General features: G+C 46.9%; 1 protein-coding gene across 1 annotated transcript in view; it reads left to right on the forward strand.

Annotated features, from left to right (window-relative positions):
* The window catches only part of LOC119440221 (uncharacterized), a 48113-nt gene that overhangs the window by 18918 nt on the left and 5977 nt on the right, over positions 1–23218 (forward strand). Inside the window, exons 5-8 of the mRNA XM_037705148.2 lie at positions 6412–6512; positions 9102–9207; positions 11759–11923; positions 17433–17564. Coding sequence (XP_037561076.2) covers positions 6412–6512; positions 9102–9207; positions 11759–11923; positions 17433–17564 — 504 coding nt within the window. The remainder of the gene's footprint in view (positions 1–6411; positions 6513–9101; positions 9208–11758; positions 11924–17432; positions 17565–23218) is intronic.

The raw sequence follows: 23218 nt of genomic DNA on the forward strand, positions 1-23218 counted from the left end.
GTACGACTTTGGGATGAGAAAAGAAATATCACCCTTCGTTTCCCAGCACCTTACCATCCGGAAGCGAATTCCCTTGCAGAGCGAATAATAAGGGACTTGAAGATGTACATAATGTACATACGATTATACCCCGAATTCAAAGGCGGCTGGAAATGCGCCTTAGAAGGAGCCGTAGCGCATCACAACAGATCATATACAGCGGGCCTAGGATGTAGCCCACATTTGACGGCGTTTCGCACGAGCTCATGGCTGCCAGCTGATCACGAACTGGGCTTAGTGAAACTAATTGATCTGAAGGACCATCCCAAGACTTCTCAGCAGTGGCAAAGATATAGAGTGACAATGAAAAAGAATTTTGACCGCAGACACAGCACAAAAATGCCGGAGATTGAACCAGATTCGTGGGTTCTGGTTCGAAAGGGACTTGATTCGAAAATGCCCTTTACAGGACCTTACTATGTCGTCAAGACAGCCAGACAGCAAGGACTCCTGAAGAAATTATACTACCAAGGACCCTGTGAAAAAGTTGAAAAGGCTTCAATTGGGAATGTGCTGCCGTATTATCCTCGTGGGGACCAAGACAGCCGATTGGGAGTGTATGGCGAACCACATCGCCCGTGTAGTTAGGAGGAAGAAGGGAAGACGACGAGGAGGAGACGGAAGAGTGTAGTAATAAATGGGTTCTACCTACAGTATACCCTAGTGAAATCTTTACACCCAGTTAGACACATTTTCATTGAGAGCCGCCTCGTTCAACAGAAATTCATTGCGCTCAATCATTCAGATGCTGCGCATGACAACGAAGGTTTGACGAAGACGGGAAAACCACGACTGCACAAAGATGACTGTGTGAGGTTGTAATGCAATAAAGTGGGAACTTGGGCTGGTTGATATCGGTTGGATAATAAAACGACTAACACTGCAAGACACAGGACTTAAGCCGAAGACAGACGAAGAACTGACTATCAACCAATGCTTTATTACGCACACAGCAATTATATACAGGTGCGTGAAGAGGAAGAAAGAGAATAAGTTCGGCGTAGAAACACATGACAAGAACGAAAGGCCTGTTATTGAAAATCAAGATGACAATGTTCAGCTTATGAGCCCCATCATCCATGTGCAATAAACGAAATTCACTTGGTGAAGAGCAATATCCATGGCAAACAAACGCACGTGTGACGTCTTCCGTGACTGTAGTAAGCTTCGTATATCTCACGCGCAAAACAACAAATTTAATAAAGAAGAAACGAACCAACCTGGACGCTGAAAGGGTAAAAGCAGATGAATTGAGCCTGGTGCTCGCAAACCAATGCGCAGCTTTAGAACAGGAAGGTGAACACAACAGAAGTAAGCAATGAAATCGTAACGAGGCTGATTTCTGAAGCAGCACTTCAATTTGGAGTTAAGGCACCAAGGCCGCCAGTAAGTAACCTCTCGAAAGTATCAAATGACCGGATAAAGAAACGACAAAGGATGAAAGTCTCAAACTCACGTGATTACATAGAGTTCGCCTAACTGTGAAAGCTGATAAACAAGAAGGAAGTAAGCGATATTCGAAATTATGCCGAAAAGAATAAGAAGCAGTAAGAAATGGCCGCACCATGACATAAGTCAGTAGAAACTTGGCATAAGACAGGGCAAGATGTGTGCAGTTAGTGATATGCAGGGTATACCATGTCATCAGCAATTTCAATGGTACAGTAAAAACTGCTGAAGAATTTGATACTGTCCTGTACAGCGACCTGAGCAGCCACACAACCTTCATTGGAAATGGGGACCAACAGGACACAGTTGCTCCTTCTATAGCGATGAAGCTAGAAGGGCATTGTAAGCCATGCCCTGGGGAAAAGTGGCAGATGGAATAACACTTCATTTACTCACAGGTGGCGGATATATTATGTTTGAAAAGCTTGCGGCCCTTTTGTAGGCAATGCCTCACGACTGCAAGTGTACGAGAGAAGTGGAAGAATCCCAACATTATACTAATTCATAAGAGCGAATATAATAAATAATTGAAGAATTGTAGGCGTATCAGTTTGCTTTCAGTATTTTTAAAGTATTCACCAAGATCATTTCCAATAGAATTTGGGCAACACTTGAATCGACCAAGGGAACAAGCTGGCTTCAAGAAGGTACATACATATTCTACAATGGATCACGTGCATACCACCAGTCTGTTAATTGACAAATCTGCGGAGTACAATAAACCTCTATATATGCTTTCGTAGATTATGAAAATACAATTGATTTAGTACAAATACCAGCAGTCATGGAGACATTGCATAATCAAAGAATACAGAAGGCATATGTAAATATCTTGGGAAATATGCACAAAGATTTCACAGTTGCCTTGTTTCTCCACAAGGAGAAAACTACATACAGGGGGGCCAGGCAAGGATACACAACTATTCCAGTCATATTCACTGCATGGTGCTAGATACGGGCCGCCGAGTGCCTTCTGCCGCTTCTTCTTGCCAGGAATCACCCACCGTCGCAACCGCATTTCCAGCTATTCGACATTGCCAGCCGAGAGACAGCCGGGCGCCTGCTGCCACTGCTTCTTGCCTGGAATGACTCGGTGTCGTACTGCGTACCATTTCTCGTAATAAACATGTGCACTTGATGTTTGTCGGGATCACGTCCCCCTAAGTGCGCTAGCCCTTGTTGACGTTGACCCCACTCCGCCGTTCGCTTTCCAAGAACCTCCCGGAAAGGTGGAGGCCACCGTGACTGCTGGACTGTCATCTTGTGCGGGAGAGTGGACGACGTGGGCGGGTAGGAACGTTGGAGGAAAAATCGCTTTTAGGGGCGAAGCACCTTAGCGTCGAGGCTTGTCCGTCCGTCCACGTTGTGCATGCTCATGGCCAACGTTGGCGGCGCCGTAGCCATAGCAGCCAGGAGGGCGGAGGAGGGCGGCGCGGCGCATGCGCACGCGGTCTCCTCCTCGCCAGCTCCTAGCTCACTTCCCGAACCCCACTTCCCTTCGCGGCACGCTCCCTCAATGCCCACGCAAAAGACGTCGAACGAGATCCCATACTAACGAAAGCAGACGTCGTTTGCTTTACCGAAACTTGGAACGCGAGACCGCACCTCAATCGATTCTTCCCCGTCGTCTGCACAGATGAAGCAGAGCATTCGGCGGGTGGTGTTGGGATGTACGTGAAATTGCCAGAGACCGCGGTGGATCTCGACCTACGGATAACGAGCCAATCTCGCAACGGCCAGCACGCTGCAATAAAGCTATCCGACGGAACAGTCGTCATGACAGTGTACTTGGCCCCGAATCTCTCTCGAGGCAACGTAGAAAAGTACATCAATCTTGTCATGTGCGAATACTAAACAAAGTACAGGAACAACCCCTTCTTACTTGTCGGGGACTTCAACGTAGATATCACGGACAGCGACTGGCTTGTGCAGTATATGACGTCTCGATACGCTCTACGATACATTTCGTATGTCTGGAAACCAACAACCACCATGGGAACGTGCATACACCTTGTCTTTGCCAACTTCAGGCTAGATCCGATCGAAGATCCATTGCCTCTACATTTCACGGACTACAAAGCAGTGATAATGAAGGGAAAACGGAATCCAGAACTCAACACGACATACGAGTTATGACAAATAAAACATTGTATAGACTGTACACACGCGTTGTCACTCATTTACATGCCTGAGTGGGCAATGTCACGGGTGATTTACGGTAAAAATGATCCCCAGTGCTTTGCCAACTCATGATTCACTTCGTGGAGATGCGTGGATTTTTCCTCCGCCGGGCGAACAGGTCTTAAAAAGCCGCAGCATGGAGGTGTGAGGAGGCAATTCTTCAGACCTTTCAAGCCAGGGCTCGCTTTGCTGTCGTCTCATGTTTCGCTTTCTGTGTTTTCTTGGCCTAACGTCGGCAAAAATGCGAAATAAACCAAGTTACTTGTTCCTTCGCAAAGCGTCAGCACTCTTCCGCATGGAACATCATCTCTGGCCGGAGAGCATTGGAGGTTACCGGACACCGACCTGGCCGAGGGAGCCACCGGGAATCCCGGAGGAAACTTCCAAACTCGGGAATCCAATAATACGTAGAAGTATGCAAGCTATTAGACTGGGAACGCTCAGGAGGGAATATCAACGGCGAATATCTTAGCAGCCTTTGGTTCGCAAATGACATTGACCTGTTCAACAACACTGGGGATGAATTACGACAAAGAAATGATTCAGGACCTTAACCAAGAAAGTGTGAGAGAAGGACTGAGGATTAATATGCAGAAGACAAAGAAAATGTTCAATAGCCATGGCAACGGAGCAAAACTTCAGTATCACCAGTCAGCCTCTAGAGTCTGTAAAGTAGTATGTTTACTTACAGGTGCAAGTTGAATAAGCTAGCACAAGACCGGGGCACTTGGAGATAGCATGGAGAGGCCTTCATCCTGCAGTGGACATAAATATAGAGTGATAATGATGTTGATGATTTTGATCTCATGCGCACGCTGGTCATTACAACGCCTGAGTACTTTTACAATAATCAAATAAAGTCTTAGTACCACGTCGAGAGCAATGCGCTGTGGGGTGGCTGTCTTCACTGTCTTTCATTAAATTGGAATGTTCGTTGACAGAAAGGCCGGTTTGGCCGATATAGCAACGAGCGCGTGAAGGGGGAAATTCGTATATAGCATTGTTACAGCAATCAACAAATTTGCTTATGTGTTTCTAATCATAGACGCGTCGCTACGCGTCTCTGCTATTCACTTTTTGGCACATAATGAAAAGTTTGTTCTTTTCGGAAGAAAAGAACTTTATTGCCTGCCTTAATTTGTCCGCTATCTTTTTCATTTGATGCGACACTCGGTGCAAATAAGGAATAACCGCGGTTCGAGACTGCGAGGTTCAATAGCGACGTCATGCCTACAACGGTGTGAAGGTATGATGACACGGGTATATTTATGGCAAAATGAAGACGACGGCAAATGACGACGAAAGCAAGACGACGATGCAGAGCTGGCAATGTCACCACGACGAACAAATGATGACGATGGCATCACGACCATAGGATACGCTGGAGCACACGCTGGAGGGACGACGGTGGCATGACGGCGACGGCGTGACGGCAATGTGATATTGGTGCTAAATTGATTACAATGGTATGACGTTTTGGCATAACAGTAATGGTATGACAATGCCCGAATGACGACAACTGTAAGATGACGATGGAACGACCAGGATGATATGACAACTACATCGCGACGGAGCAGTAATGGCAATGTCTAGTACATGGAAGTCGACCAAGATCGTAGGTATCAGCAAGCAGATATGACAACGGCACGACAACTATGACGTGATGACGACGATGAAATGACCACGACGTCATGACGGTGACTGTGTGACGACGACTGCTCGTCAATGACCGCGTGTGTTAGTGTTGGAACTCCCGCCCGCGCTTATGTGCAGCACCTGCTGCCACAAGCGGCATCTATTCGCCCTACACCTGGGCCTGAATTCACAAAAACGTTCTCACGCTAAAACTATTCGCAAGAACCGATGCTAGCCAATGAGAATATTGGTCATATTATTAGCTACGGCGGTCGGTCAGTGACAAAGAGCCCTTAGGAACAAAAAGCTTTGTGAATTCGGCCCCTGGTTTGTGTGTGCTATGTCCGATACCAGCTGATTGTCTAAATCTTTATGTAGCCAGGAGCCAGCAGAGATGACAATGATAGGACGGTGACAGCGTGATTTATACATTACTTTTAGTATGACCCACTCGTTCGGTAAGAGCCACCTCAATTCGCACTCTATCCGGTGTTTGTTTGCTCTATATCCGGTATCGGCCAGTCGTACAAGATTGTAGCCGGGAAAGATTGAGAAAGAGAAATCAGCTATATTATGCAAATAGCTCATTGTCCGAGCCAGAAAGCAGAAAAAATAATATTGGTACGACGGCGTGATGACGACATCTTTCAGCATGACCCACGTATTTGGTATGAGCTATTTGGCAAGACAGCAGCCATCGGCAGCATGGGAAAGTCGAAACAAGGGGCAAGGACATCTTGGCTTCAATCAAACTGAGTCATGTTGCGTTGCGTTGCACTTGGACAGCGAGAGGCAGTGCACAGGGTCAATTTCGCATCACCCGGCTCTTATATCTTCGTGTGAACTTGAGTTTGTGAGAGGCAGAATGAACAGCCGTATGTCACCAATCATTTGCATCGATAACTTAACAATGACACAGAGTTTGTGACCGGAAGAACTTTGAGGACTGGCTCCCCATCACGGTTTTCATTTGCATTGAACACATAGCGCGGTCATTTTTTTTGGCCTCATTCTGCTAGTACTGAACTTTAATGATGAGATGACTAAACTGTTCTGGTAAGATGATTTAGCGTAATACCTCGTCCTTCTTTCGTTTATCTGTTTCAGGACCTATCGAACGAGATCTACCCCTACCACGGCCTCATCAGATACGACAAGTACAGTGGACAACGGGCTGAGCTGCGTTCACTGTTGGCTAAAGTATCCAAGTACGAATAGCATATTCCCACCGACATTGTAATACGTGAGACCAGACGTCTTTCAAATACTCAGGTAGTTCACGCTGTCGCCCACCACTTTGCACTGAAGAGAATGTTGAAGTCCGGAGCAGACGCCTGGTAAACAAGCTTGCAAAAGATGAGCACATTGAAGGCTGCCGAAAGTTCGTGATACGGAAATCTTTAAAAATAACTCTTCTCGACTCTTCACTGGCTTGGATGCGCCAGGTATAGTACTCTGACACGTGCACAGCCGTCCGAACAAGTCTTAGATCCAGGTTGCACGACTCGGCCACGAAGTAATTGATTTTTTTTTCGCGGCAAAGCTGTTCAGGGGAGTTCTAAAATTGTTTTCATGCATCGGCAGTGAAAGCCCTTGGTGGCGTGGGACGGTATAAAATAGTCATAGAAGAGTCACTAACGCGGTCTGCGTCGGAGCCCCGAAATGGCCCTGTAATACTCTGACATTGGTGAATGAATTGTTGAAATCTTTATTGATATTAAATGTAGCCGTTAGGCTCAGGAACTCTTAGTCACGGGCTCCGCTAGTGAATTTTTCTGGAACTTCTTCCACTTGGTTGAGTTGGTCGTGCTGTACCGCCATCTAGTAACGTGGCGTCGGATATAATCGAGGGTATAACAGTGCTAATTTTCCATATAACTGAGTATTCCAACATGCTTGTGTTTAGCGAATGAATTACATCGTGTGAAGTGGAGCGTTTGCAAAGTCTTGGGTATAGAGTTAGGTCAGAGGAAAAACAGCATCTAGGACACCTGATGTGTGAGAGAATTCCTGGACACAGCTTCTCCGTTTCGTATGTGTTAGTTACCCGGATTGGCAGACATTTGCAAAGTTTTTTTTTCTTATGAGTGCATAGCTTGCTTGCCTCATTCGTCCGTTTTCGAGGTTGGTAGCCGGACTTTTTCTACCTGCGCAAAGTGCACGTGCTCACGCGCAAGCCAATTACAGGGCGCGTTCGGCACCGAACGCCATGCGTGCATTAACGTAAGAGCTGTGTGGTGTGCGAAGGTTTTACGCGTTGTGTAGGGTAGTCGCGCTGTGTCGCGTCTGTTCCTCGCCTAGGCTGACGGTTGTTGGAACGCGTTCATCGTCTAAGTCCGCTGCGCGTTTCATGTCGAGATGCGCCATTTCGTCGTGCCGGATCATCACAGCTTCGCTCGCAACGGCACCGACAGTGTGTGAGATCTACATGATCTTAAACGTAGTGGCCGACGTAGTCTCCCACGTCTGTTGAGTGTAACTAGCGTTCAAGAAAGCGCAGGTGCGCCACCTTTGTCATGCCATCGTTGTCACACTGTCTTCATTCTGTTGTTGTCAATCGGTCTTGATCATGCTGCCGTAGTCGGCGCACCGTTATTTCCATCATCTTTGTACCATAATCGCCGCCTTCGCAGTAACGCTGTCGTGCGGTCTACCAAAGCAAATCGACTGTAATCTGTGTCGTCCATTAACAAGTACCACTGTCGACGTCAGCAGCATAATTCGGCAACATGGCTCGTGTGTACATTTGATTACGGAGATCCGCCGAAGCTATTCACTTACCTTGACAATCATCTTCGATGGTTTCTGCAACAATCTTATTTTATTTTTTCGAAATCATGGCAGCTACTGGAAGACGATCTTAGTGAGCAGTGCGTCCTATATTTGCGCGCTTTAGGTGTCATTCATTAACAAACAACTACAGAAATTTGTCGTAGCGTTATGGCTATGTGTTTTGAGGTCTGCTTTAGTATTATAGCTAGCAAATAAGTTTATCTAACACACGTGCAATGTAACGACGAAGCCCGTGTTCCAGCCATGTAAATTGTAACCGTGTGGCGCAACCAGATTAATCAGCGCTTACCCGAAAGGCGCAGCAATTCGGCTCAAGGTTTGTTACGCGGGCTCAGGCTCTCGACGTCTTTACATAGGGGGCCTGTCCGTGTTCGGTAAGGTGCGCGCAGAAAATGAGTGCTTGAGCCTCCGAAGCGGGAAGCAGGTGGCCTAGCATAACTATACTGCCATGCATGTCCCGAAGAATTCGAGATAAAACGGAGTCATGAGCATCTCGGCTAAAATAAATCATTGAAAATAACTTGCCTGTCAGTGGAACAAAGTGGGATTGAAGATCGGCATGGAGTTTGGTGTCAGCATTGTGAGTTAAATTGCAACCTCAATCTAAATGTAATGCAGCATGTGCTAGTTACTTTTCAACTACAGTATCTCTTATGAAACAAATTAATGCAGTTGTTCTGAGAATCAAATATTATTAATGCAGTGCTGTTGTTTAGTGTAGGCACCAGGGAATTCGCTTTTGCGAGGTGTGTTCATGTGTAAAAATACCGAGCGACTAATTATTGGTTCTGCGGCTCGTCACATCAGTCGTTCTGAACAGGCCACTAAAACAAATCGCACTATAGATTGAACGAAATGCGCTGAACAAACGGCACTTAAGCAAGCTTATTAAAAAGACTGAAATGTTGGCATATTGATGCCTATATTTATGAGCATAGTTGCGGCATGAGGGCTATTATTGCACTTAAAGTGATGCATTGCTTACTTGGTAAATTGTTTTGCAGCATGCCGCATTTGACATTCGTGTTCCGTGTATCTGGCCTCAGCCGCACCTTCACGCATCCTTATTTCAACAACTTATACATGGAGAACTTAAATCAACAAAATTTGGTGAGTTTTTCTCGGCTGTCAGTCTTTCTCAGATTATTATTTATTTCGCAGATTATTATTATTGTTTCTTGTACAGCCTTCTCGAGGAATCTGCTATGTCTTCTACGCACTAAGGTAGACAGTAGGTGACAAATACCATGACCTCAATCTCCATCACAAAATAGTCTCCCTCAAGGGAACGAGAACAACTGAAGAGTGCAGACACTGTGACCGTTCATAACAGAATGCCAGGTTTGTTGTTGGACAGGTTCGGAAGTCTGCGATTAGTAAAAAAATATACAGATTTTGCCTCTCGTAAAAACCATCCGCCTAACCTGAAAACGGGGAAGGTTGAAAGTCTCCTTGCATTACCCTTGAATGGGATGTACGCGGGAGCATTGTGGGTTTGACCAGCCATTTATCTTCTTGGAGCTATAAATATTTCCTAATATTTATCTCTTCCTGTCGCGCGGTAGTTGCTCACGGTATACACCAGTCAACGTCAATTCCCATTGGAAGCGAAGCTTCAAAAAATTAAATTATGGGGTTTTACGTGCCAAAAGCCACGGTCTGATTATGAGGCACACCGTAGTGGGGGACTCCGGAAGAACTTGGACCACCAGGGGTTCTTTAACGTGTACCTAAATCTAAGTACACGGGTGTTTTCGCATTTCGCCCCCATCGGAATGCGGCCGCCGTGGCCGGGATCGCGAAGCTTCTGACGAAGCCTTCGCGATATCGCAGTGGCTTAGGTGTTGCTATGCTGAGCTCGAGCTCGCGGGTTCAATCTCGGCGTCGGTTACTGCTGCATTTCGATGGGGGCGAAATGATAAAAACGCTGGTGCACTTATCGTTACAATTATCGTACCGATTGTGTACGTTCAAGAAAGTTAACCTTAACACATTGCCTGCGTTAGAGAACATCAGGTTGTCAAAACTGATGCGTAGTCCGACACTACAGCGTGCCTCATTGTCACATCGTGATTTTGGCACGTAACAACCTAGAATTTCTTCTTTTTTAATTTAGAGGTTTTGACAAAAGCTGTTCAATACGAATTGTCAGCGACATGGACTACGCCGGTCGTGGGAGTTGCAATTGAAGAGCGACTGTAGAAAGAACGAACACGTTAAATGAAGAACAATTTTAAACCATAGCCTCCTCAGGCACTGCATACACAATTGTGTGCACCAATACATAGTGCTTAACAAGTAAAGCAGTTAAGAAAATTGTGAAATTGATGACGTTTCGCATATATCGCATACATTTTGAAACCACATACAGCATGCTTGGACCTTCACTGAAATTTGATAATTGTGTGTAAAGTATTTTAGTAAAACGAGTTGGGAGATGATGTGTCGTCTCGTTGCTAGCGTGTCGTCACGCTGAAGGTTGACTCGTTTTATTCTTTCTGGCAATGTTTAACATCAGACATAATTTTTAAGCAGCTGGTTAGATGCTTCCAAAATATGCTTGTAAGAAATAGTCGGTGTGAAATAGTTGGCCTGAAATTCCTAAAGAAGTTCTCACCTGAAGTCGAGATTGTGCGCCCTTGACAAAACTCACTGATGAATCGAAAATTCTCGATCCTTTCTGCAGCTGCACGGTTTTTATAACTGAAGATGTGCAAAATTTGGTGAAACCAAATTTAAAAACAATCAGAATCAGAATCCACTTTATTTCCAACAAACAAGTTGGGGGCCCCCAGGCAAAAAGCTGTCGCAGACAACTTGACGGTACCTGGGGGCCACGCATAGTATACTGGCACCCGAAAGAGCCAAACCAAACCAATTTTTATTTTGTTAGAACAAACTAACATTCTTATTCTAGTGATTAGGTATTGTGTTGAAAGTAAAAAAAGGAGAACGAAGTAAAAAATAGAAAGAAAAACGAATTCGCTACTTCGACGCTCCGTCGGCAGTTTCACGAGCATTGCGCTGTTCAAGCGGGCAACGTATCCTCCGCAAGCTTCAATAAAAGTGGAAATGCAGTAGTGGGGACCGCGTGGCTGCAACACGGTAACAGAACACACACACACACACACACACACACACACACACACACACACGCACACGCACACGCACACGCACACGCACACGCACACGCACACGCACACACGCACACGCACACACACACACACACACACACACACACGCACACACACACACGCACGCACGCACGCACTCATATATATAGAGTAACCGATATTAGTAGGTGGTTTAGCTTCGTTCATTGCTCTAGCGAAATCTGAGCAAAATAACCATACTCAAAGTCAGAATCTATTACTTACATTATACTGCCGCTTAACTTAGGCTATATAATTTGTGCCTTATTGCTTAAAAAGCATATTTGTGACAGCAATATTATTTGTTAAATATAAGTTACTGCATATTTCACGGCTACAAATACACCGTCGGGTGGACTAGACGTCCTGCTGTCCTCACATACTGTTTTCTACTGCCGATTTTCTGCAAAACCTCAACCATGCTGCGTTTGTCCTCTTTGCACGGACGAAAACAGCAGGAATGCTTCATCTTCTACGCTACGTAAAGATCACGCTTTACTATTGCGCAGAGCTGGATTATCGACGAAGACGTGGTCCGGCCGCTAATGACAATTGACGGTCGCAAATCGGTGGCCCTGTCCATGAGTCTTATGGCCAGGAGCTGTCCAGAGAACACCATCATCAAGGCCGACACCATGAGCGAATGCAGCGACATGCCACTGGACTTGACACGAGTAAGTCACTGAGCCTGGTAATTCGATCCTCGTCATCTTGTAGCCCTTTAGAACATAAAGTAGCGTTCCTTGCGAAAAATCGATCGATTGAACCTCGTGCATCGGAAGCTGTCATTTGAAACAGTGGTCCATCGGAGATAATGAAACGAAAGATGACATGACAATGGAAGGAATGTTAAGCTCGATGAATTATTTTATAAGCATGCTGTTGTCAAAATGAATGTCGTGAACAGTGCCACTTAGGCTCAACGTTTTTGCTTTACCGGTGCTTTTTTTCTTGGCTACGTAGGTCGGAAAAAAATCAGGCAAGTTTGCACTCGGTCGTGCAAAGCTTAGGCGCAGCGAAGCTTACTGGCTACTACTGCTAGGTATGAACTTGGTTGCTGCTAGGTCTTAAATTGGTTTAACTTAACTACGCATGTAGGAAGGTATTCTCGAGCGATAATTTTCGGAGGTACCTTCCCTTTCGCGACATTTCGCGTGACTAGCGCTGGACGCGTGGGCGCCTACGAGCGACAGCGCTCCTGGCATGCCACAAACGCAGGCAGTCTAACCAAGTTTGGTACAGTGCCAAGAAAGCTGTCGCTTGCCGACGCCGAACGCGCTGGAGGCTAGTCACTCGATATTAATCGGCCATCTTCGCTGTGTCTTGAGGTGTGCGCGGCCTAGTGTGAGCTTTCGCCTTTTTTTCCTCCTGGCTCAGCGCGCCGCGGAGAGAAGAGAGGCAGGGGTCGAGAAGGCAGAGAGCTGGCGAGGAGGAGACTGCCTGCACGAGGTCTTATCCTCCTCCTCTTTTTTTTGGGTTGCCATGGCTACCATGGCTACGCACCACAAATTACCGATGGCTTTAACAGCTTCGCTGTTAAAAAACAACTGTCATATCAAACATGCGTATAGTTCGATAAGTGTGTGCATAAGCGCACAAGCCTAATGACATCGCATAATCCCATGGCGCATAAGCCCATGACATCCGGTCAGTGTGTTGTGCACTTTGTATGCTCTTCGTAAACTGTTAACATGTAGGCTCGCTAAAGTTCGGCGTCAGGAGTGAGCAAAATGTTCTTCCGCGAAAACTGTACAGCCTGTGTACTTCCTTCCGTCGGCGGAGGCATGACAGGTTCGCCGGGAGTATTCCTCGAGGTGGTAGCTAGATAATGGTTAACCCACACTTGCACAGTTAGCTCACTTAAATCCAGTGAAAGTATTCAGTGACGACTTAGTCCGTCAATCATTCTGATAGATATAATTCTGAGAAACAGCAGCGTACACGACTCCTCTGTGTTCCTTTAAAGAGTCCCTAACCATCCTCTCATAATAAAGAAAAACGATCGTGTGGTCCTGTTCTGCTTTTTTACGGTCCCTTCTTCACATATGCAGATCCCAGCATGGTAATGCATGTGACGTAAGAACTATAGACTCTGTTGTTTAGTCCATACACCGAGAAATCATGCAGTCCCGATCCTTCTCCTAGCACGCCTTTACCATGAAGTCAACGCCGATTCTTCGTTGTCGTCTCACTTGCCTGTCATGCGCACTCAACTAAGTTGTCCTCGTGTAGCGTGTTTTGCACTCAGTGTGCGACGGCAATCGTGAGGAGCCGAGACACGCGGAGTCCTGATAAGCGGAATTCGATGTAGTTCCAAGCAAACAAACATTTCGCAGAAAGGCGAAGCATTGATTGCGATAGAAAATTAGTAGACAATTATACGAAGTAAGGATAGTAGTTCTATCGGCCGTAAAACGAGTAAACATAGGCACACTAACTTAATGAACAAGCATCGTGTCACGCGGGCACAAGCAAACATGAACACATCTCACTCGATGACCGCGGAAACTCGCTGTCAGAACGCTGGAATGAGGCAGCGCGGCAGCAGAAGCGAGCAAACTGACCTTCGTGCTGCCTCTCGCATCAACGCGAACTAAACCTTGAAAACATAGCGCAAGGCGTACTCTGTCACCGTCACAGATGGCTTGCGAGATAGCGCGGCCCAGGTGCGCGTGGCCGTGCCTTATGCAGGAAGCGCCTAAGTAACCCCCCCCCCCCCCCCCCCTGCCTTGCGTGCGACGGAAGACGGCGTGCTTCCTCCCCGCTTTCCTCCCTTGCATGCGCGAGATAGAGCCACCATCACCAGATCACCCTCGCACGCTTTCACTCGCTCATACATCATACGGCGCACGGCGATGATTTTGTCGCCCGTGGACTTTATACAGAATCTCACGGCGACGGCACAAATGTACCTGTAGTGTCCATGTAATTGATATCGCAATAAAAGAACGCTAACGTGCAGTTCAGTACTAGCGTATTGTATCCACGTTTTCTAGAGCAGTATAATACAGAAAGGTTGCATAGGCGAGAGGGAAACAACTCGCTCTTCTTCAAGCTCGGAGTGGCATCGGCGTCCTCGACAAAGAAAGAATGAACAGAACTGTTTTGTTATTCTAGTAACTGTGCAAGATGCGTCGCCAGGCTTCTTTGCTCATAATGAGGGTCAGTTTTTAGGGCACCGAAAGCAACGACACGCTGGTATTTTCTCTCTCTGGTGTCCTTCCTTTGTTGTGCGCGCTGAAACCTTGCTTTTCAAATAGCTAGGCAGGATTGTTACCCTTTATAACGTAATGCCAGAAACGTCCCTCTTACGGAGAGCGAATACTATCTAAGACAGGAAAGCCCAAAAAGGTCCCAGTTTCACTCGAAAGGCGAAATATGGATTGCAACAGCAAATTAGTAGAGAGCTATACGGAGTAGCAATACTAGTTTTATCGGCTGCAGAAACTTGGACATATTCGCTTGCTAACTGAATTAACAAGCACGGTGTCAGCGCGCACAAGCAAATATGAATAGATCACACTCGATGACCGCAGACAACCACTGTCCAAACCCTGGCGTAAGCAAGCGTCGCCGCTGCAGCGAGCGAAGGTTCGTGTGGTCTACTGCTTCAAAGGAAACTGAGCGGCGAAATCACAGCGCATACAAATGTAAGATCCGTGTGGAGATCGCTTTCAAGATACGGTGCGCCCGACAGCCCGCAGCGGCGCACAGTACAAATACGAAGTTGTTGGCAGAGTAGAAGCTGCAACCCCTCCCTGCCGCGCTGCTTACCCGCTTTCCTCCTTTCGCTTGAGAGATCGAGTCGCCAGTTCGCATTGCGCCCGGTTGCAAGATGCGCATTTGATGCCGCAGCACAGCTACGCCTTCCCCTCCCTCACTCGCATCCCCCTACGGCCTTTCGCGCGACGGAAGAAGTCACGTTTGCTCTCCGCCGTGCGTTCGCTCTGCGTGAAAGCGCATCCCGCGCGCGCTTTTACTCGGCACCGATTTTATCGCCCTTGGACTTTATACGGAACCTCACGGCGACGACGACGGCGAAGCCGACGGCAGAAATCCTATTGGAGTGTCCATATAATTGCTATCGCAATAAAAAAAATGTTGCAGTGGCTTAGCTCGGCTATGCCAAGATATACGTAGCGTTAGCAAAGGTTCAGCTCATTATTCTTAGCTTTCCTGGTTGTCTCCTACGCTCAACCGCTAATTGCCAGGCAACTACTTCGGGATCCGATGAGTCAAGCTTCTCCGTTCTTCTGCGCTGTTGAGCAGCATTTGCTCTCTCCTTCTCCATGGCTATACCACACTGGCAAACGCCAGTCAGAAGCGCAGCGCAGCTGCTCCAGCGCAGTGTCAGACGGCGACTGCACAGCGAGCGCGCGGGCGCCAGTGCGTCTACCACGGCTACGACGTCACTCCTCTGGAATGCGCAGACCGGCGGCGGAGAGTCGCGCGCGGCGGCGGCGGAGTGCGCGAGAGGTGCCGGCTCCGGTGGCTCCGGTGCGCAAGCCGTGTGACATCACTGATCCTTGCGCATGCGCAGCACGGCTCTTGATGTGCCGCGCGAAACGGGCTTGGCTAGGCCAGTGTAGCTAACGCTACAATATGACCCGCCAATGACCAATCCACTACTGGGAAGGTGCTTGGTCAGCGAAGCTGTAGATATGTTGACCCTAACGCAGTGCAACCTGTCAAACACAATCCCTGGATGTGCGCCTATTAAGCACATTGCTCTCCAATGTTATATAGTATGAGCCAAACACATGGTTCAATGCAGTTTACAAAACCATAATAACGCGATAGCGTTAAGGGTCCTGCGTCGCATGAAATCAGGCGTCGGCGTCCGCCGCCAAGATAATTAATCCGAACCACCAAGACCCCGCAGACCTTCCGTGTGGCGCAGACGCGCTGGTGAACCAATTCAATTTCTCAAAGTAAAATGCGTCAGAAAAACCGTAAATATCGACTTAACCACAACCTACATGTATCTCAGCGTTTGTTGTGGTATGAATATACAAGAAAAACTAATTCTGTTCCGCGGAAACTCAAACTCAAACGCCTCTTCCAGCATTTCTACCATTCATACAGCGGCGCGACTCGTTCGGTGGTCCTTGAAAAAAAAAAACACAATCCAGATGGCGGTTGCCTCCTCGACAGCGGCGCGGTGAGGCGAAGGCGCAGAAAAAAAAAGCGGCAGTTGCCGGGAAGCCTAACAAACAGTTGGGGATCTTTGAATGCTATCGCGTTCCTTTCTTAAAGGCGAAGCATAAGCGTCCTCCAAATTTTTATTACTTTTAAATGACTGCTATAACTGCTGTGGGGAAGCTACGATACGCACCTTGCCGTTTTCCGTCCTTATTTTAGATGTTTTTGGCCAACGTTAAATCTATGCATGACCCGTGTACGCTAGTTGGTTGACTTGGATCGTTAAAGTAACCGAGGCAAAACACTGCTACGAACTGGGTGAACCACTGCTTGGTTTCGGCTTTACGATATCTACGTTAATGTCTCCGACAACGACCACCGGCGAAGGATTGGCGGCAGCGTACACTACGTTGATGAAGGCGGAATTTCGCGCGCCTCGTCATCAATCATGTGGTTTGGCGGCTCTTTTTTTGTGAGTTTCGTACCGAAACGAAAGCTGTGGTGTATTTTCGCTTCACGCCTCTGTTTTAAGGGTGTATGAGCCATTGCTCCTGGCCCTTCAGTGCTGCGGGGATCGGCACACCTGGGTTTTCTGTCGACATGACGGACGCAAAACATCACGGGATCCTAGCGATAAACAGCTTCGCTGTCAAAAGGAGACGGGCTTGAATTACCAGCTCTAGATCCTAGTGACGTCATCATTTGTGCAGCGCTTATTCGGGACAGTTCGATAATGTATTAAAATCTACAATAGGGAAACCTGAGAATATCTGATCACTAAACATGCTTCCTACATTCACATATACTTTGGAGTTCGTCATGTGCTAAATAACATACTGACTTGCGGTGTGGTTCGAAGTGTAAAAATTGGAACTTCGACATTACTCTTCTCTAATAACGAACATTATTCATCCAGTAAAATGCATATTGAGCCTGCAAAAAGTACTTTGTCATACTAAGCTATGTTACCCTTACACACTACAGTGTGCCTATAAAATAACGAATTCAGACAGGTTAAAGCTTACTCTACCTTCTTCACAGATCTGCATGATATACCCGGCCTTTCTTCAAGCCAACCACTGGTCAGTAATGACACGGCGCTACAATGGCGCACGTGATGATGGACTCACAAGAGACATGTTTTTCGAGACCAGCGATACATTTTCAACTAAGGTTGGTGGAATACTTGCTCTCATCTAGTGCGCAATGATTAGGAAAAAAATGCTTGAAATCTCCAAGCCGTGCAAGCATCAGCCTGAATCTCAGCTTAGAAGAAAAAAATTCGCTGAGGTTTAACTCTTGTAAACCTATATAGTTATCACGAGCGAAAGATCTGCTTGCCTTGGTATTGCAAAGACTATGCACACACTGTTTCATTATTGCACGCTTCTGCGCTTCGGAAGCTTCTTTATAACGAGCTAACCTCTGGCCTGCCTCATAAGGGCTCATAAGGGCTCATAACCTCATAAGGGCTCCGTAATTTTCTTCTATCTGTGGCGGAATTCCAAGGATATCGCAACGATGTTTAGCTATGAGTGTGTCTAACGGTGCAAGGAACCTGCGGATACAACTTTTCTGGAAATCGGGTCATCAGGAAGAATTCTACAGCCGATTTTCTGGATCGAGCGGAACAGCAGGAGTGCCATCGGCGAGCGGCGGCGGCCACGTTAGCAGGTGAGGCCGCGCGCCACGAGGAGCTTGAAAGCCCGCACCAGCTGCGCTCGAAGAGCCAGCTCCCACGACAGAGCAGCAAAACAACGCAAGGCACATCATGAGCATGGAGGTGGTGGTAGAAGGCGAAATCATTTCGCCTGAAGATTTTAAGGCTGATGCTGGATGGATGGAAAGCCACCGTCAAAGAAGAGCCAAGATTCTGGAGGACCTCAACGTCGAGGCTAGAAAAGACAACAAGAACAGGAACCAGGACGCAGAACAGAGGGAAGCCGCACGCGGTCGGCCACGCCATCGCAAGCAACCACAAGCACCGCGGCTGCCAGAATTACCAAAAGACGACATCAAAATTATTTTACGACCCAAGGAAGGACTGAACGTCTCCAAAACAAGTCACGTATCTCTAAGGGACAGCATCCTGAACGCAGCCGGGATTCACGTCAACGACGCCATCATAGACACGCTACGCACCAACAACTTCAAGAACATAATAATTATCAGCACGCCAGACATGGCACGCGCTAAAAGATATAACGGCATAAAAGCAATCGTCATCCAAGGAAAGAGGTACGAAATAATGGCATACGCAACGTCACATGAAGACACTGCGAAAGGAGTGATACATAACATCCCAGAAGCAGAAAGCGAAGAAGACATCACCAAGAGCCTGGTAAATATACGGAACCCGACAATATTGCAAGCACGAAGAATGGGCAAGACCACATCCGTAGTAATAGTCTTCAAAGATGAAGAAGTCCCGTACTTCGTCTATTACAGGGGTACCGAATACAGGTGCTACCTGCACAAAAAGAAAAACGACATCTGCGGAGCATGTGGCAGACTTGGTCACAGATCTGACGTCTGCCCGGCGCCGGAAAACAAAATATGCACGGACTGTGGATACAAGAATCCGCCGGAGAGCCATAGCTGTGATCCCAAGTGCGCCCTATGTAGTAAGGACCACCGTACAGGAGACAAGGGATGCAGCCAGCGCTACCAGGTCCCATTTCTCTTGAAGAAACGGCAACTCGAGAAGAAGAAAGCACAAGAACGCCTCGCCGAGGGAAAATTCAACAATCCAGGCATATTAAAAACAGTAAGGGAACGATCGGAATCCTTCCCCCGCCTACCCATTTCGGACAGCGCGCAAAAAGCACAAAACGACAGCAACAAGAAAACGACCACCGACCTCAAAGGGCCGAGCTGCGACGGAACCCCTGCCAGCACACGGGCGTCGAGATCACCGTGGAGACAGCAGTCCAGGTCCAGATCCGGGTCAATATCCAGGTCAAGATCCAGGTCCAAGTCCCAATCAAGGAACGGGACAACCGAGGCGCCTCAAGGAGAAGACCAACCAAATAAGGTGAGCTGGGCAAACACGGTCTCCCAGAGCTCCACACAGCATACGCAAAACGATGCACTAGCCGAGGTACAAGCAGAATTGGGCAAACTTAAAAAGCTTTTACATCTTTCGTTAGAAGAAAACAAATTACTTAAGGAAGAGATCACCAAGCTTAGAAACAAGAAGCAGATAGATGACAACAATAAGATGGATACCACACAGATTCAAGAAAGTCAAGAGAAGAGGCCTGTAGCTAACGCTAACCAAGATTCCGCATCCCCTCCCATGAAAAGGAGGGCTACTGCCGAAATAACACAGAAAGAACAAGTAGTAGCCAAGCCGCCACAACCACAGTACATAGACGAAAAGTTTCTTGATGAAAAGTTACAATTGCTTAGTGAGGAGACGGATCGCAAACTAGAAATTCTTAGTAGCTCCATTAGTGAAGGGATAAATGCAAGCATAGAAAGAATGATGGCCAAATACATGGGAAATATTAATGCCAGACTTGCTGTATTAGAAAATGCTACGCATACGGAAGGCATGGGGGGACAAGTCGGTCCCATTAAGACCCAAAAACCGTACTCTAGGCCAACCGCAGCTGACGTAAACAGGGCTACAAAGGATAGCCAATAACGTCACCATGGCTACTAATAACACTTATACAATATGGCAATGGAACTGTCGCGGGTTTCGTAGGAAACGAGGAAACCTGCAACAGTTTGTAGATAATAAAGTTATGGGGCCAGTGCCTGACGCAATCTGCCTGCAAGAAACCGGATGCACTGCCAAATTATCGGGATATAAAACATTCTGTCAAGGAGACCTGGCCAAAATGGATGGAAGTAACAACAAGCCTGTGGTTGCGACACTGGTCCGACGCAATCTGCCGGTCATCCGACATGATATAGGCACAGAATACATCGACCACGTTTTCGTTGAAATTATATCGGCAAAAAACAGAAACAAGAACAGTCTCTTCGTACTAAACGTATACAGCAATCCTAAGAAAAAACATAGCTTCGCGAATCTTTTCCGAAAGGCGCTAGATATAGCAAAAAAGCACACTTTAATAATAACAGGAGATTTCAATGCGCGCCACCCCGCCTGGGGCTACAAGTTGGAAACGGTGAAGGGAAGACGTCTATGGCAGGACGTTCAGCGAGAGGGTCTTACTCTGATTACCGACACAGCACATCCCACCAGGCTGGGGAACAGCGTGTGTACGGACACAACGCCAGATTTGACATTTGTAAAAAATGCTAAAGCTGATGCGGGATGGCTAAATCTACAGGAAAACCTAGGAAGTGACCACTACATAGTGGCCACCACACTAGTTGCAGGAACAACCAAGCCCAGAGAAGGCAACCAAATAAGAATCACCGAATGGGATGAATTCAGGAAAATAAGAACGGCTGAACGCGAATCCGAAGAAAACAGCAGCAACCCAAAGGACATTGAAGACATTGAATCCTGGGTTGAACAGCTGCACAAATGTGTCGACCAGGCAACTAAGACCATACCAGAGGAAGCAGAGATAAAGCAAGCCGACGCGAAGCTCCTACACATGTGGGAAGCGAAACAAGGCCTGCAAAGACGATTGAGCAAACAAAAGCTAAATCGTAACCTACGAAGACGCATTGCAAGGCTAAATCAGGACATAGAAAATTACGCGCACCAACTAACCAGACAAAACTGGTACAGCACGTGCGAAGAAATGGATTTACAGATTGGTCTCGCCAAAACATGGAATGTTCTTAGACATCTAATTGATCCAGATAAGAGCAAGACGACGCAAAAGCACAATCTAAGCAAGATAATCCATAATTACCCTGGTACGGACAAGGAGTTAATTAAAGAAATCCAAGACAAATACATAGGATCCAATCCCAAAGAAAATCTAAAGGCATACGCAGGGGCATATAACGAAGCACTCGATCGTCCTTTTACCGTGGCAGAGGTACGAGGGGCTATTCATAATCTCCGCACAAAATCTGCTCCGGGCCTAGACGGAGTTACCAACAAGATGCTTCGTAACCTGGACGATCAGTCTATTGAAGCTCTCACAAAATACATGACCATCTGCTGGGAAAGAGGCAAAATTCCGAAACAGTGGAAAACAGCAAAAATCGTAATGATCCCGAAGCCAGGCAAAAAACTACAGCTTGACAACCTCAGACCAATCTCGCTGACCTCGTGCATTGGGAAATTGATGGAACACGTGGTCCTCGACAGATTAAACAGATACATGGAAAACAGAGAAGCCTTTCCACACACAATGGTGGGCTTCCGCCCGAAATTATCGACGCAAGACATAATGCTGAGAATTAAGCACCAAATAATAGACGGAAACGGCTGCTCCCGGATGGATACCAGGGCCATACTGGGACTAGACCTAACCAAGGCCTTTGACAATGTGAAACATGAAGCAATATTGGAAAACCTAGAAAAATTAGGAGTTGGGCGTAAGACGTACGAATACATCAAAGACTTTCTATCTGACAGAAGAGCAATTTAACAATAGGAGGAGTGGCGTCGGACGAACTAGAGATGGGAAGCAGAGGTACGCCGCAAGGCTCTGTCCTCTCGCCTTTTCTCTTCAATGTCGCCATGATAGGCCTCCCAGAAATACTTAATAACATTGAAGATCTAAATCATAGCCTATACGCCGATGATATTACGCTATGGATAGCGGGAGGCAGTGATGGTCATATTCAGGACACACTGCAAAAGGCGATTGATGCGGTAGAAGCATACGTTGGGTCGAGAGGTCTGGGATGCTCCCCGCAGAAATCCGAGCTCCTGCTATACCAGCCAACGTCAAGAGGGAAAAAGAAAACCGAAGTCCCCAATATACAGCTCTTCGCAAACCAAGGACAACCCATACCACTGGTTACAAGTATAAAGATCCTCGGTATGCGGATTCAGAACAACGGCTACAATATTGAAACCATCAGACAGTTAGAAAGCAATACATATCAGACAACGCGTCTTATTTCACGCATAGCAAACAAACATCACGGTATGAAAGAAAATAGCTTGATCAGACTAATCCAAACCTTTGTTCTCAGCCGGATCGTCTACGTAGCGCCATTCTTAGACCTTAAAACTGAAGAAAAGAAAAGAATCAACGTCATGATCAGGAAAACCTACAAGCAAGCTCTGGGGATCCCGGTCTCCACTTCGAATGAACGTTTTGAAGCGCTGGGGCTCCATAACACCATAGAAGAATTGATAGAAGCTCACAGAACTGCCCAGATGGAGAGGCTCTCCAAAAGTCGAACTGGAAGACATATTCTGGAATCACTGAACATCAACTATGAACCCAGAACTGACATCAAAACAGATATACCTGCGGACATTAGGAGACACCTATATATACCCCCGTTACCCAAACACATGCATCCTTCGCACAACGAAGAACGAAGAAAAGAAAGAGCCAAAGCATTAGGAAGCAGGTTTGGTAATTCTAAAAATGTGCTCTATGTAGACGCAGCCGACTACGAACATCAAGATGCCATGGCAGTGGCAGTAGTCAATAATCGAGGACATGCAATTGCGTCAGCCACAATCCTAACAACAACGCCAGAGGTAGGCGAAGAGGTCGCCATTGCACTAGCAATGACATCTTCTCCCAAATATAAAATTGTAATAAGTGATTCCAAGACCGCCATATTAAATTACGCTAAAGGACGCATCTCGCCAAAGGCGCAAAAAATCCTCCAGGCTGGTTTCCACGGAGACCGAGCAAGGGGAATACAAATCATCTGGGCACCAGCCCACTCTGGCCTGCCAGGCAACGTGAATGCGCATG

This window comes from Dermacentor silvarum, chromosome 2 (genome assembly GCF_013339745.2).
Source record: "Dermacentor silvarum isolate Dsil-2018 chromosome 2, BIME_Dsil_1.4, whole genome shotgun sequence".
In the NCBI taxonomy this organism is placed as follows: domain Eukaryota; kingdom Metazoa; phylum Arthropoda; class Arachnida; order Ixodida; family Ixodidae; genus Dermacentor; species Dermacentor silvarum.